General features: G+C 38.8%; 1 protein-coding gene across 4 annotated transcripts; it reads right to left on the minus strand.

Moving 5' to 3' along the window:
• Positions 1–1,177: 1,177 nt before the first annotated feature.
• On the minus strand, positions 1,178–12,147 carry LOC132787043 (ichor). 4 transcript variants are annotated; one of them, XM_060793909.1, is made up of 3 exons: positions 11,973–12,147; positions 11,203–11,406; positions 1,178–3,665 (listed from the first exon to the last, which is right to left on the minus strand). In XM_060793909.1, exon 3 carries the CDS (start codon positions 3,582–3,584, stop codon positions 1,686–1,688), a length of 1,899 nt encoding a protein of 632 aa, XP_060649892.1. In that variant the 5' UTR covers positions 3,585–3,665; positions 11,203–11,406; positions 11,973–12,147; the 3' UTR covers positions 1,178–1,685. The 4 variants fall into 4 exon arrangements, with proteins under 4 accessions (XP_060649892.1, XP_060649895.1, XP_060649896.1 ...); XM_060793912.1 differs by having other exon boundaries at positions 12,075–12,138; XM_060793913.1 differs by lacking the exon at positions 11,973–12,147 and adding an exon at positions 11,704–11,837.
• Between the last annotated feature and the right edge of the window lie 6,664 nt (positions 12,148–18,811).

An 18,811-nucleotide genomic window follows, 5' to 3' on the forward strand; every position in this document is an offset into this window, starting at 1 on the left:
CACAAAACTAAAATAACATTAGATATTGGTAAAAGAATTTATAATTAATTGCTTAACATATTTAAATTTGTTTTTTGTTATGAAAAGTTATATAAATAGCTTCAACAGTATTAAATATGTGCTTAGAATTTTTGTATTCATAAATATTTTTATTTTTTTTTTTTAGTTTTTCTTGTATGTGTTTTGCGTAATTTCAATGTGTAAGATTAACATAAACTTTAGCAACAAAATTTTTAAAAAAACAAATTAACAACATTTAAATGTAAGGTGTAATAATGATTATTACTTGAGTACTTTTCTATTTTCATGCATTATTAATATGTAATTATGTATTTAATTTGCTTTGTTTTGTGTGTGTGTGTGTGTTAATTCTTGTTTATGCTAAATGTTTAACAATTATTATTATTTTGCCAAGCCCGCTACAACTTAAATTAAATACATATAAAAAGATATATGCTTTTAAAATTAATGTTTACTCTTCTTACTCGTTTGTACATTTATTTAATCATATTAATTTAGAATTGTATTGCTTCTATGATGTGTGTGTATTTCATTATTTTTTGTCTTTTTTATGTTTAAAGTTTTTCAACACAATGAGGTACATAATTTATACAAAATTCTTACTTGACGAAACATTTAGCTAGACATTAACTATTATCTAGTACTTATGTGTGTAAGTATATATATATTATATCATCTAGGTGTGTGTGTGTTTATACCTGTGCCAGGTGTGTCGTCTCTTTAAGGGGCACGAAGCGCGCAGTTTTGCATCAAAACAGAACAACAGTTGCAAAAAGACAATTGGACGCTTCGTTGTTCTTACATTGCTTGTGGTCTCTTTGACAGCAATCAACTCTGGCTGGCTCTAAACATTGTAACTGGGGTGTAATGAATAGGTTTGTGCAGGTTTACAAATTGCCAAACTACAAAAAAATCTATATATTAGTTGTCTCACTAAATTGTTTCCTTCTTTTATAGCTAGAATTTCAAAATGATGTTTATATTACTTTCTGACCTATTTCTTCTATTGCTGAAAACTTAATGGAACTGTGGAGGTAGTAGGTTGATATTCCATAATGCAAACAATACAAAAAGGTATTTGACCCCACAACTTTAACTTTTTTCGCACTACTTCTTTACATATAATGCCCATTATACCTCATCTTTTTTACCCCCCAAAAAAACCCTTTTTTCCCGTATATTGACTATTCAAAGAGATCAAAAGCAACCAACAACAACGAATATATCAAAATGCTGTGTGTATGACATTGCTTCACCTTTTAGGCGATGGCAAACTCAGACTACAGAGAGATACTCTCTGCAGTCTGGCATTGGTCAAGCAATGCGATACACGAGAAGCTGCCGCTCCCAAAGACCCGGACATGGTTTTTGTTTTGTGTTTTTTTTGGTGACCGAGTGACATTGGCGGGCACTTTCTCTAGCATAGCCCAGGGCAGCAAATGTTGTCCAGCAAAGTGAGTCCAGTTGCAGTTGCAGATGATGCAGTGCAGCATTTACAATTGTGACTTTTATGCTTTGCTGGCCATCAATGCATTGTGGGCGATTTTTGTTTTAAGTAAAGTTTCTCTCTTCTTTTTTTTTTGGATTCTGCGTGGCTGAAAACATAAATATATTTGCTGCTTGATTTGCTATTGGCGAGCGGAATGTGCATGTGGCCGCTGTGGTCAGTCACGCCCAATTCTCTTATGCATCTGTTGATGTTTCAGCAAGTGCGCCTTCTGGCGAAACGCCTTAGCACACACATCACAGCGGAAGGGCTTCTCGCCGGTGTGCGTACGCAGATGCACCTTGATGTTTGACTTGTTGAGGAAGCCCCGATTGCAGATGCTGCACCGATGCACCGGCTTCTCCTTGCCCAGCAGTCCGCTCAGATCGTTGGCACTGAAACTGGCCACACCCGACGGCGACATGGCGCTCATCTGTGGCACATCACCTTGCCCCGACTGTTGCTGCTGCTGCTGTTGTTGTTGCTGCTGTTGACTCGACTTTTTCTGCGCCCGCGAACGTTTCGCTTTGGGCGTTCCCGTCGGCGCTGTTGTTGTGCTTGTGGTGTGCGGATAACTGCTCAGCATATCCGGACTGCAGAGTCCGTTGTCTTTGAGTCCTGTGCCCGAGAGTCCGCCATTCGGCGTCAGCTGATATGTTGCTTGTTGCTGCTGTTGCTGTTGTTGCTGCTGCTGTTGCTGTTGCTGTTGGCTCTGATTGCTGTTGTTGTTGTTGGTCAGATAGCGCGGATTGATCATCAGATTGTTGTCCGTCGTGCTGACCACCGAACCAGGCGGACTGCAACTGCTGCTGGCCGCCGACAACTCGTTGCAATATGAGGTAGAACTTGGCGTCTCGCTCTTCAGCGTTGCCGTCGTCGTTGAGGACGAACCATTGCCACTCACCGAACCCGCGCCAGGCGGTCCATGCTGCAGACGATTCTGCAACAGCGGCATGTAGCCATGGCTGAGCAGGCTCTGCAACGTGGAGCTGCTCGCGTGCACCGGCAGCGGCGAATGCGGCAGCATGAAATCGCTCAGCGTATCCTGCTGCGAGACAAGCACTTTGCCCTCCGGCTGTATGCAATTGCCATCGATCCAGGCATCCAGATCCATCCAACTGTCACGCGTATCGTTGCCCTCATCCTTGTCCAGCTGATTGGAGACTGTGGTGTCGGCTATCGCTGAGCCAATGATCGCCGCAATGTCATCGATGCTGTTCATATCGACGTACTCGGTCAGATCCTTGAAGATGCGCACTCCGCTGCCATGCAACGAATCTGCCACATGATCGATGGGCGTCAGTGTCGATCCGCTGCTGGCCAGCGAGTTGTTATTGTTGTTGTTGTTGTTGACGGGTGCGTTCATAACACAGCTATCCGCTACGGAGTAAAGCTTAGAATCTAACTGACTATCGGCGAAGAGCTTCACATCGCTGAGGCAGGCATCCGCATCGGCGCTGAGCACGCTCTCGGGCAGGCAGGTGGATGACGACACAATGTTGTGCTCCTGCGAGGAGCCACCACCGCCACCTCCTCCTCCTCCTCCTCCTCCTCCTCCGCCGCCACCTCCATTGCCGCCTGTCCCGCTGCAGGTTGTGGCCGCCGTTGTGGACGTGGGATTGCTGTTGTTCGATTGCTGGTGTTGCTGATGCGGATGATGTTGCTGCTGCTGTTGCTGCTGCTGCTGCTGCTGCTGCTGATGATGCTGATGGTAGGCGCTCTGTATGTAATTGTTGTTGCTCTCATCCGGCAGCCGCTGGGCAATCGCATGATAATGATGCCCCGATATCCCATTGATCGACAAATGACCCGTGTAACCGGTGAATGGAGGCAAAGGTTTCAAATCGGACAACGCATTCAGCGACGAGCTGTTCAACAGCAGATTGTCGAGCACATCGAGCGAGTTCTTTTGATCCGTGTCGCTGGGCAGCGAGTCCAGATCGTGTTCCAGCAGCAACTTGTGGCCATCGAGCAGATACTGATCCTGGCTGCTGGTCTGCGTGGGTCCCCAGCAGGGGCTCATCAGTAGGCTTTCGACTTCTGATTCACTTGGCCCGTTCATGCTGCACAACTTCATTGTCAGTTGACCCGGGCGTTGGACAGGAATTGTTTGCGTTGCTGCTTGGTGTGTATAAAGTTAAAGTTGTACCAGTTGAAGCTGTAAAATGAAAGAGAAGGAAAGTTGGTTAAATTGAGTTCCAAAACATTAATGATTATTCTTAAAGGAAATGGATTAAAATAGATTAAGCGAACTATGTTCTACAAATGGAGAATTAAACATGGACAGGTTAAAGAGCATGAATTTATTATCTACTACTAAAAAGAATAAATATAATATGATCAAAACTAAAAATAATGATAATTTAAATGAATTTATTAATTACTACTAAAAGACGACAACATATAAAGAATAAATATAATATGATAATATGAAATCAATACTAAAAACAATGAAAAACTAAAAAAAGAAAAAATATAATATGGATAGAAAAGATGTCATATTGAAAACTAGCATGAGAGAACAAAATATAAATAAAAATTATAAAAAGAATAAATAAATGTAATATGGGAAGATATCATATTATGAGATATATAAAAAGGAAAAAATATAATGTAGATAGAAGAAAATTTAAATAAAAAATATAAAAAAAATAAATAAATATAAGATATTATATTATAAGATAAATATAATATTGAAAGAAAAAGCTAAAATATCTCATTAATAATATCCTACAATTGAAAAAATAAAAACAGATTTTTTTTACAGTTTTACTATCCATCAATATTTATCATACTGCAGTTAAGAAAGAATAGAGTTCTTTAACAATAAATCAAAGTCATATAGATTTTTAACTCTTGTTAACTCTTTTTTAAAAAGCTTTCAGTTGAGTTCCCATTGCGCCATTCAAGTGTAAGCCAGAACACGGTTATTGGCTTCATTTTAAGCTCAGCTTACAAGCCACTTCCGTTAGGTCTTTAATCCAGCTGAGAGTATCTGAAAGATCTACGTATTCTAACCCATTCCAGCGCATCAAGTGGCAGCTGCACTTGCTGACAGACCAAACGAGTTGTTGGCCCTAATGTGAGTTTAATACAAATCCCAAAAAAAAAATTGGAACTCGTATTTGAAAAACTACAAACTAATCGAAGTAAAGTTGGGAGCCCAAAAATTTCCACGAAGCTTTTCATATTTCACACAGCGATTAACAAAAAAGGGAAGAAGACGCCGCCAACAACATCAACAATAACAACAACTAGTTTAGACATTCAAGATACGAAATTCAAAACGGAGTCCGAACAAAATCGATACTCAGAATGGCCAATAATAATTTCGAAACGGTATTTGGGTCAAAACATTAATAATCAGTTAAATTAGCATATAAATTGGTAGAAATAATGCGACTGCGACGCCAGCAGCGAAGCGGCAGAACATGTTGTTGTGGGGGAATTTGGATTTTGGATATCGTATTTGGATATCGATAGACGAGAGACACCGACAATGAAAGTACAACAACAACGAGAGACATGCGACACAGGTGCAGAGTTACCACCTTGCCACTCCCCTCCCTTCAACTTGTCCCTTGATTCAGAAGTAACTACGACATATTCAAGACCAAGACGAAAACGCAATGAAATAGAAAATCTCAAAACCCAGACAGCAAAAGAGAGATAGAAAGAGAGAGAGAGAGAGACAATAACAACAAAGTAGAAGTTCGTTTTGTTAGTGTCTTTTTTTTTTGGGGAGAACCAAACGGTAAAGCAAATGAAGCCAACAATATAAAGTATTTCTTTTTCTCATTTTGTGCATACTTGATTTTTTGAGGCTTGGCCACTTTTAAGTGTGTGTGCGTATACGAGTATGTGTGTGTGTGTGTGAGAAAGAAGAAAGCACAACGTAAAGCACAATACGACTTGCAGCTAGACTCAGACTGTTGCCTGTTGGTCAGCGAGCGAGCGAGAGAGCGCACACAAAGTTTCGCTTTCAACAGGTTGTGTTGTAGCAACATGTTGCTAGCTCAGCCTGCGGCAAGCAACAAAGCAACAGACATAGACACAGACAGCGACTAGTCCAACTTACGACTGCTGACTGCGCCGTCGACGCCAAACAGCGACGTTAGCGTCAGCTAAGCATGCGCAGCTAAGCGTGGTGGCTGCGCTTGTAGCGGCAGCGCAGCGCAGCCAAACTACCGTTACACGAGAGACCTGCTGACATACTTCCGTGTTCGGCAGAGCCGAGCCGAACCAGATGCCGATGCCGATGCTCAACACACGAAGCTTCGCACTGAAGCTCAAGCTCAAGCGCAACTTTGCGTGCACTAAGAAAAAATAAAAACGACGGCAACAGCAACAGCAACAACAATAATAAAATCAACATGGCGGCCACTGCGTTAAGGCATGAATGGAAATTGCATTCGTACTAAGCACAATTGTGTGTTGACAATTGCGCTGAAAATAATAAATGGAAAAATTTAATTTTGAAAAATTTGCAAACAATTGTTAGATTATGTATAAATAAATTCCGAATTTACATTCAAAAATAAATTTTAATTTAATTATTTTAAAAACAATTAAGCAAATTTGATGGGAAGAAATTTAAAATATTTGCAAAATTACAACAAACATTTTTATAACAGAAATTAAAATGTTTTACAACTACGCTAAAATTACTGTCAGTATTATACTTAATTTTAATATTTAAAACTAATTGCTTATTAAGTGTTTTTCTCAGTGTAATAAAGTTGTCGTGCTTTTTTTCGTTTTCGGTTCCTTGACTGTATCTCTCTCATCTTTCTTTCAGTTACCGTGTGTAATAATTGTTGTTTGATGGCTTTTTGGTTACTCTTTTAATGCCTTTTATTCATTCCCATTGCTCATTACTTTGATTTTGAAGCTGGCATAGTTTCGCTGAGTGCCTGGGATTATTTTTTGAATTTTATGAATTTTCCTAAAAGCCAACAAAAAACAAAAAGAACCTTTGCTCAGTTTTGAGTGACGTTTTGGATGCGCCCTCGAAATTGGCGTGAAATATTTCAAAAGAGATTCTGTTGCTTTTATTCTTTTGGAGTACGCGTCAGTTTTAACACATTTTTGTTTTTTTTTCAATTTGATTGTTAAGTTTTTATTGTTGTTGCTGCTGCTGTGGCTACTCAACATTTAGATGTTTGCTTTTAATGAGCTACATTGTAACGGTTGTCCGTTGGTCTTTTTGCATTTGAATGACGGCCGCCAACATCAACGCCAACATCAACAAACATAAAATATACACTGCGTGGGTGCGCCACACAACAGCAACAACAACAACAACAACAACAACTTGAAAAAGAGAAAAAAACAAACAAACAATGCGCCTCTATTGTAATTTGAGCTTGTAAATGGGATTTTTTTAGATTATGGTCAAAGAGCTACACATTTTGGACAGTTGCTGTGGGCATTATAATTACAATATTTCTACCTCCCCCTCTTACTCTCTCTCTCTCTCCCTCTCTTTCTGTATCACTCGAGTGTATATTTAACGGTTATTTTGAACGAATTAGTGCAAATTTTTGACAGCCGAGTGATTTTATGACCCTGAGCTGAGAGTTGATGTTTTTTTTGTTTTCATGATTATGTTTTTAATGAGTTACTTTGGTCAGTTTGTGGGTGCACTTGAATTACCGTTAAGTAATGGGTCGATGAATCAGCTCGGCAATAACTAGGTGAAGTGTCAAACTCAGTTTGCAATCGTTTTTGAATATAAATGAGATATAAAATGAGATAAATGCTTGGTAATAAATTCTTTTATCTTTCACGTCTATCAACTGAACAGTTCTTGCTCTCTTTGGGAAACTTCCATTTCTCATTTGACCCAATGAATTGAACTTTTCAACTGCAACAACTACTTAAAGCAATTCGGAACAGCAACAGCAACAAGACGTCAACGAGAATGGCAACAGCTGTTAGCCAAATCAGCCAAGAAATTGAGTTCTTAACAACAAAGAACGAACAGCAATAAAAATAAGCGAACAACTCAAGTTGTCGAGGTCCAACAGAGAGAGAGAGAGAGAGAGAGAGAGAAAAACGGGGTACAAAACTGATGCTTCAGCTGGGGTTTTAACGGAAATTGAGCTTAACCTTTGGCGGCAATCAACTTCCGTTTAAATGTTCGAACACGAAGCAGCGGCAAAGGTCAAAACGTTTTGTACCCCAGCCAATACGTTCAAAATAGGCAAATGGCTAACAACACCAAATGGCCAAAAGAGAAAGAGAGAGAAGAGTGGGAGTGGGAGAAAAGAATCGCAAACACTTTTTTCCCTTGTGCGGACAAAATGAAAAGAAAAATCAGGTCGGCGAGCTGCGCGTCGGAAAAAGCGAATGAAAAATTATTTGATTGCAAAATTTACAACCGCAACGATTTCCACATGGAAAAACCGCACGTAGCATTAGCCAGAGGAGGAGCAACAACAACAACAACAGCGACAACAACTCGGCACAAGGCTGAAAAGCGGTTTTCCAAGCAACAAACTTTGACCAAGACCGAGAAGCCGAAAATACAAAAAAAAACGCCAGCCACAGCCTCAGCCTCAGAAACGTGTGGCTGGCATTGAGGTCGCCATCACTCAATGAAGGTTGCTGCAACTGCAACACCAACAACAACGACTTCATCTTGTGGATGCAACAACAGCAGCAGCAGCAGCATCAACAGTGCAAAAAATTAGTGAGAACAGCCAACTGGCAACAATGGAGGAGACGTGCTTGTTGCCTTTATTTTGTGTTTTTGTGTTTTTGTTGTTGCTGCGCACTTGACAGCACATGTGGCACGTGTGATGTTGTTGGTGTTGCTGGCGTTGTAGTTGCAACAACAACAACAACAGTTGCTGACTGTTGTGGCTTCCTCTGGAGTTGCTGCAGCTTTTCATGTGGGTTGCAAGCTGGTCAACAATTGTTGTTGTTGTCGTAAGTGGGCGTAAGCTGCAAGCTGTGGGGCACTTATGGGGGTGTTGCATGTGTGAGTAATGTGTGCCAGGTGTAAATTCGATTGTACATTAAATGGATCAAATAGTTATGGCACATAAATATAGTGGTTATAGTGGTGTTTGGTTAGTTATCGATATTACATTTAGTGCAAACACTGCACGATTTTATAAAGTATCTGCTAACAACTGTTGTGTGAATGGGCTAAGTACGTGTCTGACATGATCGTGCACTGACTCCGACAATGGCTGACGATGATGATGATGATGATCCGTTAACCGGCCCTAGCAAAAGGTGGCCAACACAAATATGTGTGTGCAACAACAGCAACAGCAACATCGGAGAGAGATGACAACCTGGCGATAAACTTGAAATGAAGCCGTGTGGTCAGCGAGCCCCAAAGTACGAGAGGCTTGGCGCTATTTTTATGACGGAGGCTGTACAAGAGGCAGCTGACTACAACTTGAGGCTGTTGCTGTTGCTGTGGCTGTTGCTGTGACTGGTGTAACCCAGACTAAGACTAATACCACACCCTGTGTGCGCCTGCTTAGCGGTTAAAACACAACACAGCCACCCAGTAAAACAACAAGCAGCAACGAAGCAACGGACAAGCAACCAACCGACAACTAACAACAACTATGCAAATTTTTTTATGATGTTTAACTATTTTTAGTTGGTTTTTACTTTGTTGTTATTTAAATGACGCCCTCGTGCCTCTTGCGGTCGTTGTTGCTGTCGCTGTCGTTGTGTGTGTGCCGAAACTGTTAACACCCTGTAATCAGCATTGGCAAGCGGGTATGTTAACAAAGCAGTCGCACAATGCAAAGCGTAAAGCTTGTCAATTATGTGTTAATACAACAAAAGCTAATCAATTAGTTATGTAGACTGAAAGATACCCTGTAAATTTGTTAATTAAGTGAACTATTACAGGGTATCAGCCTGGTCAATCACTTGTTGTCACTTCTGAGCCTTATGTGGTCATCAACAACAACAACAACAAAGATGAACAATACAGCGTGTCTGGGCAAGTTGAATTCCCCCAAAAACCCAAAACATTGCTCAGGTCAGCGAACTTTTGAAAAGCGCACGTCTAAAATTTGTTGTTTATTGTTATGGTTGTTGTTTTTGTTGTTAGCGATGTTGTTATGATTATTGCTGCTGTTGTTGTTGTTGTTATTGCTGGCATTTGAATATTATAGTATCTAGTATATAGTAGATGTTTGTTTTTGGCTGCGAAATGTGCAAATTGAACCCTAAAGCAGCAGATATTCTACATTTTCAAACGGGATTATTAGTATAAATATTCCAAGCTAATTTACGCATAACGCGAATTAAGTAATAGATTTAAATACGTTTTTGGCCAAAACGAAAAAAAAAAACAGTCATGGGACAACAATTTTTTGGCGAGATTTGCTCATCATGTGAAATAAAAAAAAGAAAGAAAGAGAGAAAAACTAGATGATACTTTGACCAGAGATACCCTCTAATTATTACCCACTGTGCACGCTAGGTGGCGCTACCACCCAGTTTTATATGGCTTAATTGTGTGCAGCTACAAATAATAATAATAACATTTTATTTCGGTCGCTTCGCAGCATGTGGCAACCCCTTAAAAATGAAGTTTAACAAAATTATAAAATGTAATTAAAATATCTAGCGACGGCTTCTGTTGTGCGATCTCAACTTTAATCTTCTGTAATTGATATGTTACATTTTCCAAATCCTCATCAGTTGCAGTGAAAATCGAAGCCGCTTAAAAAGTACAGCGTTCAAATAAAGATACCGACAGAAAAAAAAAAGAATTCAATTAATGACGAAAATCAGAATCTCCCGAGGAGCCAAAATGCAACTTAATGCTCAGTTGAATTTGTTACGCTCATTGACGCTGACAGACTTATAAATTGCTGTTGTTGTTATTGTTGTTCTTGTACCTATTTCATTGTGCTCTCTTCACCAGCGAGAGAGAGTGAGAGAGCGCACGCTTAAGAGCGAAGAGAAGCTTTTTTTCTGGAGCCGCCGCCGCCGCCTCACTGAATGAGTAAGCGTAATTTTGCGTCATATAACGGTACAAACAGCCGCTACTGTGTTGTTGTTGTTGTTGTACGTCTTGTGTTGTGTTGTGTTTTTTTGGTTGTTATATTCCGTTGTTGTTGTATTTTAGACCATTTTGGTAGACAAACAAACGGTTTTTTATGATTTATTTTTAGCTTGGCAAAAGCGCTTGGCAACAGTTCTTAGCTGTAAATGAAAAGAACTTTACTTCCGAGTGCAGTTAAGAGTTCGACTTTTGGGTCGGGGTCACTAAAATTAGACGCAGACCCCAAGCAATTCTCCAAAAGAATAATGATCTTGCTTATTCGTTTTTTTCTTTTGGCTAACGAGTAAAAGAGATGCCATGATATAGGTCAAGAAATTGGACTTTAACGAGATCAACATTATAGGTTACTATACCATATCAATTAACAGACTGAGGCTGTGAATTTCGCAATTGACAATTGACACCTTAAGCAGCCCCTCCCTCCTCTCTCATCACTCCCACCCTCGTGATCACGTTCCTTACACAGACCTATGTACTGCGGTGTATTTCATAACAGGTGAGTAATATCGGAAACGATTTCGGTCAATGACTCTTTTGCTGATTTGTTTATAAATCAGGCTTGAGAATGTTCTTATTGTGAGGCCATTGACTTAAGTTTTTGCCTCCTAGAAAATTCATTCGCATTCTTCAGGTTTTTGTTACTTACATTTACGAAATTGCAGCCTTCAGCTGTTGAACATCTTGTTAACAAACAAACAGATTGTTTAAGATGATTGTTGTTGTTGTTTACGGATTTTTGTATTTTGTAGTTTCTTTAGAAAATTGTATCTTGTTGCTTTTTAAATAATCCTTGTACAGTTTGTTCGAGCTACGTTTTGTAATCCTTTCAAATGCGTTTTATACGAGAATCCTTTAAGACAGTTTTATGGTTGCGATTAAAATGTTTATATCCAAAAAAAAGCTTGTTTTTACTAGTCTTAGATGGGGTTTTATATTATTGAGATAATGCCGTCAGCCAGAGAAATTAAAAATGACAGTAAAATGATAGCGGAAAATTTAGCTTTTAAATATTAGTTAGCGAAAAGTGTTAGACATGCAAAGAACAAAGAGAAAGAGGTGATGAATTCAAGCAATAATTTGATGGGGAGTAGAAATAAAAATAAAAATAAAATTCAAATGAAAAGCATAAACATTTTTGTATACTCACAAAAAGAATGGGAGGAAGACATAAATATATATGCATAAAGTAATGAACGGGGAGTAGTACGAGTGGGTATATAGTATATATATATATATATTTCGATATTTTTTATAATCCTTGTTTTCAATATAGTATATATATCTTGTTTTGTTTTGATTTCTTTTTTCTGTTTCTGTTTTTGTTTATTGTATATATGTATGTACAATGGACGACGTCGGGAATATCGAGATGGTGATTATTGTAATATTTTGCTTTTTTGATATGAAAATATTTACAACAGCGTTCTGGGTTTGTTGTCGATTATATATTTGTTTGTTTTGTTTTGTTGTGGACGGATAGAGAATAACTTTGTTATAATTGTTGGTTTGAATTTTAACTTTTTTGTGTATTTCCTTTGCTTCTTTTCAATATTGCACACTTATTGATCTCGATTGCACTTGCACTCTTTCATATATAATATATTCTTTATATATTTTTTGTATTATTCGATTGTTAAATACAATCTGGAGCAATCTGTTGTTTTGCTCTTGGCATTTTCGTCAACCATTTTCACAATTTTTGTAACGCATTTTAGACATATTAAACACTGTTATTTATTATTATTTTCCAATTTGTTGCCACTATTGGTGAACTAGTTGCAATTGTTGTTTTTGCACACTTTATTGTTGTTGAACTGGTCACTTCTTTTATTGGTTGTTCCAATTTCTGTTTGCTTGCTCTTGTTGTTATGCTTTAAACTACTACATATACACGAATGCTGTATGTGTGTGTGTGTGTCTATGTGAGAGAGTCCACGTCCGCACAGCGGAATCACGCGAAACCAACGAACGCTTTGAACACAATTTACTGCGCAACAAGAATCGCACAAATCCGAAGACGTCAACGGTAGAAAGCCAACTGTGCGCAGGCGCAACACGAAAAGAAATTTTCGAGCCGCAGCGGCCCAAAGCAGACGCTGTCAGCGTCGACGGCGCAGTCGCTAAACGAAGCAGCGCTCAAAGAAGTTACTCACCCGGTTGTTGTGCTCTGAGAGCGCCAAGCGTTTGGCAACATGTTCGATGCGCAGCGCAACATGTTTGGTCGCAGGTGTTGTCGAGGTCGATCGTGCTGCTGTCGGTCAAAGTCAGGGCTAAGTTTGTTTATGTTAAATCTGCTGCTGATGAGAGGCTTTAATTTAACATTTCTTTATTGAGAACTTTTGAATATTATATAAAATATTTAATATATATTAAATGAGTATAAATTATTATATTTTATATTTTTTGTTACTTTGTTTGAAGTGCCCAGTTTTGTCGTGTTCTAACTTTACAGCCATACTTGTTTGATGCTCTCAGTCTTTTACGCTCTTTCTTTCTCTCGCCCAGTTGCTGCATCTCAGTCACACGCTGGCTCCATCTCTCTAGCGCTCGTTCGCTCTCTCGCTCGCAACTTGACCTACTTAACAAAAATTTAACATTTTTTCCTGTTATTTCGCCTTGTAAACATGCGAGCAACAATTACAGTTGCCGGCGCTGCTGCTGCTGCCGCCGTCGCTGTCGACGTCGCTGCCTCTGCTGCTGTTGCGACGCGTCGCTGCATTTGCCATTTTGTTGTTGCATTTCCTCTTCGCTTGCTCATTTCGCACTTGTTGTTGCTTTGCAGGCCGCGTTGATTGCTGTTGCTTGATTGTTGCTGTTGCTTCGTTCGGGGTATTTTTTCGTTCGCTGTTTTGTTGTTTTTGTACTTTTTTTTTTTTGCTTTTTAGATTTTTCTGTTTATTTCCAGCATTTTGCAGTTAACGGTATCGCTTCGAAAATGAAAGCTCACACAGAGACAAATACAGATAGAGATGCCGATGAAGATATGCATGAAGAGCACAGACACAGCACAGCTCGCAGGTTGTGTAAAATTTTATTTTTTATTTTTTGTTTTTGCCCACGACTCGTGTTGTTGTTGTTGTTGTGACATTAGCATAAGCACAAACAAGCGACGCCGCCGCCTCATCATCGACTTGGCCTCTTGACCAAATGCAACTACGTCATTTGGCTATCTTTTTGACCCTCTCTTCTCTTCACTTCTCTTCTCCCTTTTGCCAGTCGAAGTTCAGTTTATCAGCCTCCATGTCCGTGTTCAGCTGAAGCTGAAGCTGTGTCTCATGTTTATGGCCCATGATTTGTATTTTTCTTCAACTTTTATTTTTTTACTTTTTATATTTTTTCGCTGGAATTTACTTGCAATTTTGTTTACTCACAAATTCATTTTATATGCATGCTGCTTTTAATATTTATTTATTTATTTACGCATGACTCATGGGAGTTACAACTTTTCGTTGGTTGTGTGGGCTCTGCTCGAGTATTCGAGTTTTTATACCGCGAACTTTATCATTTGTCTGGCTATTACAATGCCAAGTTTGTTGCCTAAGTCTTTTGTTTCCAAGGGGACACTGAGAAGCAGATGAATGGCATTAATATTGAATTTGCTGTGGAATGAATTGAGTATATATCATTGGTATATTTGTGTATTTTTAATGAATTTATTACTGACGCATTGTATTCAAATTTTATTTATAGATTTAACATATTGAAAGATTCGTACTCTTAAAAAGTAAACAATTTTGCATTATAAATATGTTTAAAACCGTTTGGCCATATAACAAAAAACCATAAATATAATGAAAAAATTGTGATAAATATAAATTAGAGTTTCCAAATTGATTGTGCAACAATAAGATTTCAAATTATTTCAAAGTTCATCAAAAAAAGTTTTAGGCAATAAATCATAATTAAAATCTATTTATAAGCGCATCCTTATTCATTGCTATCCCTTGCCAAAATCACACAAGAAGAAGAAGAATCTGTCATTCAATAAAATCCAGCTGAAGTTAAGAGTTTTGTAGCTGGAACCGAAGAAAGACCAAAGAAATTCGACAGCCAAGCGAGTGAAGCTCATGGGCACGGCTTGAAGAGTCGCACACGAAAGGCAAAATACAGTTAGACAAATTCTATGCACGTCAAATGTCAATCTCAGAAAACAGTACAAACAGTACAGCAACAAACAGGCAATAGATGTGGGCAAAAAGCGAAGAATAAGAAAAAAAAAACTAATGATAATGAAAATCAATCTTGGCTTTAAACATGGCAGGGCACAGAATATCGGCACAGCTTTTTGAAGAGCAGCATACAAAACTAATTGAACTTGGACAGCGTGACACTTCATCAAAAAAAAGCGGCCCCAAAAAAAAAACTGAACAATATATGGGAGAAATAGAGAGAGAGGGAGAGGGAGAGATATAGAGGCAAGCTTGACAGTTGAGGTTTTGGGCCACGGTTCGGGGTTGATGCTTGGCCATCACTCAAGCTATTTGTTGCACACAAATAAAACAAGCTATCAAATTAAGGCAAACGCCACGGGAGTAGCACCTGGAAAGGGTCGCGCCACACAATGCCACACAACAGCATGGAAAACGGTAAAGTCTTGAAGTGCAATGCCATTACCATTAACCGAATACCATAACCAATATTGACATGGGGGTCAAAGTCAAACCACACACACACACACACACAGACTTACTCCGATCTATGAAACAACAAATGTGCATTTGACAGGGCCAAACTTACACAACACCATCAAGAACCGAAAATGGGTTAAAATCATATATGATATAGGTTAGGCAAAGCTTCAAAGTGCCCACTGAAGAGCTGCCCAGGAAATGAGCAAAGATTGAAGTCCACAAATTAAGAGAGAGAGATGGAGAGGGAGACAATCTTTTGGTACCTGCTGACCGCAAAAGATTGTAAATTAAGGTGCAAACAATGCACTCGCATATCGTTGGCAGGCTCTGCTTTCCGTTTGGCCAACACCTTTCTATTTGCCGCTGACCGTCAGGCAAATGCGACAAATCTCTGGCTCATTTGCGGCAAGTGCTCGTTGCACACCGCGGGTGCAACTTGCCCCTGTCGCCTTGGGTGGCACTTTGCCACTCTGTTGTGCTCGAATTCGTGCATCAATTGAATTGTTTTGCTCGCAAATTGGCAAAACAATTGTCGCCCACACGGCGACGACAGTGGCAATAGTCACAGCATGAAATGCCACCCACTGTTTAAACAGGTCTAGAAACGTCAACTGAAATCTCTATAAACGCTTGACAAACTGCAACTGCAACAAATGTCTAAATTGCAGTTGGAAATTCGTTGCAGGTTGTTGCATTTCAAAGAGAGCGAAAACTCGGGAGAAATTTTAAAAATTGATGTGAGGAAAAATTGACTAAAAGTCAGTCTAAAACGTTAATAAAAGATTTGTCAGAATTGTTCGTGTATAGCCTTAAAATATGTTGTTGTGCATGAAATATAGAGCGAAACTAGCAATAAATATTGCAAATGTCAACAATAATAGAATTGGCTAAAGAGTTGATCTAAAACTTATGTATACGATCTGCCACAATTGAGAAAAAAATGCAGAAGAAATAAAAAAAGTTTTAAAATTTGAGTATAGAATTGCCTAAAAGTTAGTTTAAATCTTAAATAAAAAACTGTCAGAAATTATAGCTTATCGTGTTAAAACTTGAATTCTTTTAAATTGTAGGGTTATTGCCGATTTTCAATTTAAAGGGAAGTTAAAACAGGGAAGGAATATTGAAAGAGTTAGTAAGAAATGCACAAGAGTCGGTCTAAAATTGTTTGTTTATAATCGTAAAATATGATTTTTTTATTTGACAGTTGCAATGCGTTTAAAAGGGAGATTGAAAAAGCAAAAGAATATTACACATTGTGGTATGAATAGAATTAAAAAAAAGCCTTTTTCCTTAAATTATGTAAGACTTCAGTCTTAAAATATAAATTCTTTTAAACTGCAGTAAACAATTCGATAAAAGTTTACCATTTCAAATATAGAGTGAAAAACGCTAAAGAATATTACAAATTTTTGTGGCCATAGAATTATGCAAGAGGAATTTATTATTTTATAACACTCAACTATAAATTCTTTTAATTTTCAGTATCAAATTTTTTGAGAAAACAGTAAAAGAATATTACAAATGTTCATATGAATAGAATAGCCTATTATTCTTCCAGAACTTATGTAAGAGGCAGACTTAAAAAATGAATTCTTTTAAAAAATCCCTAGCTTCCCATTTCTCTCGCTGTCAACTTTATCAACTTCATTGTTCTTCAAAGATTAGTCGAGCTTAGCTCATCATTACAAGAAATGGATTTGGCCAAAGCCATTGCCAAATATATGTCAAATATTGCATAAATTTTGCATAATTTACCATTGGCAACAACAACTGACACGATAATAATAACAACAATAACAATAACGACAACAGCGATGCGGCAAATTTTGCATGCATAATTTGTACTCTTTTTCTCTATTTTTTCGTATGCTGTGCCAAGGTGCGGGCGTGAGCTACCAAAGACAACAGCAAAGACTGAAGGAGGCGCCCAGAGGGGGGAAGTTCATCAAAGCTAATAACAGGCAAAACTACAACAACAACAACAACAACAACGGAGCGATAAAAATAGATGGCAAACATAAAAAAAAGCAGAACAACAAAACGCACCACAATAAAAATGCTAAATAAATTGCCATGTAGGAGCCGAGTTGTGTTGAGCTGAGCTGAGCTGAGTGATAGGGATAGCAAATAGGGATAGTTGCTGAAAGAGAAACAATAAACAAAAAGAACAATCTACAGCTGGAGAAATGGCAGCAGACAACAGACAACAACGACGACAAAATATGAATGTAGTGCAAACCGTAGGCGTTTTATCTGACACTAAAGTTGCAAATGCCAGCTGGAAGCGACGGATGAGGTGGGAGTTGGAGTTGAAGTTTTGCAGTTTTGCTGTTGATGTTGACTGCCGGGTGGGTGGGCAAAAGGCAGCCACAACGTGTGGTGTGTGGTGTGCAGTGAGTGTATGTGTGGTGTGCCAAGGCGAGGGCGAGACAAAGGTCAAGCTGAAACGCAACTGGCAAAACCAGGCAAACTTGGCAACCGGAAGTGGGTCAACGAAAACCGGATCCGCATCGCATCGCAAAATGCTAAAACACCAAACGCAGCTGTGTGTGGAGAGAGATAAACAACAACAGCAACAACAAACTGCAACAGCAACAGCAGCAGCAGCAGCAACTGCGAAAACAAACAATGCAAAATGCAATTGAGATGCAAATGCAAATTGCATTGGCCACATGTTGCTGGGCTCTCTTTCAATGTGTGTGTGTGTGTGTGTTGGTGCTGCCAGCAACATAAATAAACATCAAAATAATGCACGCCATTAACATTGCCAATGGCCCCCAAAATGCAATGACTCTGATGGGAAGAGAGAGCCAGAGAGAGAGACAGAGAAGAGGAGTGAAATACAGACAGACAGCTAGGCAGACAAGCTGGCAAAGAAGTGCCGTTTTGAGGTGTCATGGGCATGGACCATTGCAGAGGGGAGGGAGCTGAGGGGAGCAGAGGGGAGACTATAGCATGACCAAGTGGAAGGCAGACAATGCAGCGCAACGCTTGACTAACTCTGCGGACGGCAATGGGCGACAACTTTTTGTTGTCTGTTTGCTCTACGTTGTTGGCTCTAATGAAGATGCCTTCCAAGTTGGAGTCGATGTTGGTGTTGATGTTGCAGTCGGAGTCGGAGTTGGAGTTGGAGTTGGAGTTGAGCAAATAAGAGCGAATGCAAACAAAACGAACGAACGATGCAGGCGACAATTTACCTACAAGAGTTCGCCGGCTAAATGAAGTCAACAAATACAACTGAAATGCAGAATAATTGTGAACAATAAAAATGGTAAACATTTCTTTATGTTTATTGTTGCTGAAATTATATTTTAGAGTTCATAATGATAAGAATATATTCCAATATTTTACATAATATTACTCAATGAATATGCGCTTAAAGCGATAAATATTTCTATCTATTCATCGATGCACAAATAAGCTAATGGTTTTGTAATATACATATACGAACATATGATCCTATTAATAATAATCAAACATACGCTTAAAATGTTAAATATCTCTATCTATTTATTTCAACTCAAAATAGTTTTTAAGAGTTTTTAAGAGAAAGAAAACATTCTTATATTATATTTAGCAAAATAGTGTTCAATTAATGTGAGCTGAGAATTATAAATATTTCTT

The sequence above is a fragment of the Drosophila nasuta genome, chromosome 2R (assembly GCF_023558535.2).
Source record: "Drosophila nasuta strain 15112-1781.00 chromosome 2R, ASM2355853v1, whole genome shotgun sequence".
NCBI lineage: Eukaryota > Metazoa > Arthropoda > Insecta > Diptera > Drosophilidae > Drosophila > Drosophila nasuta.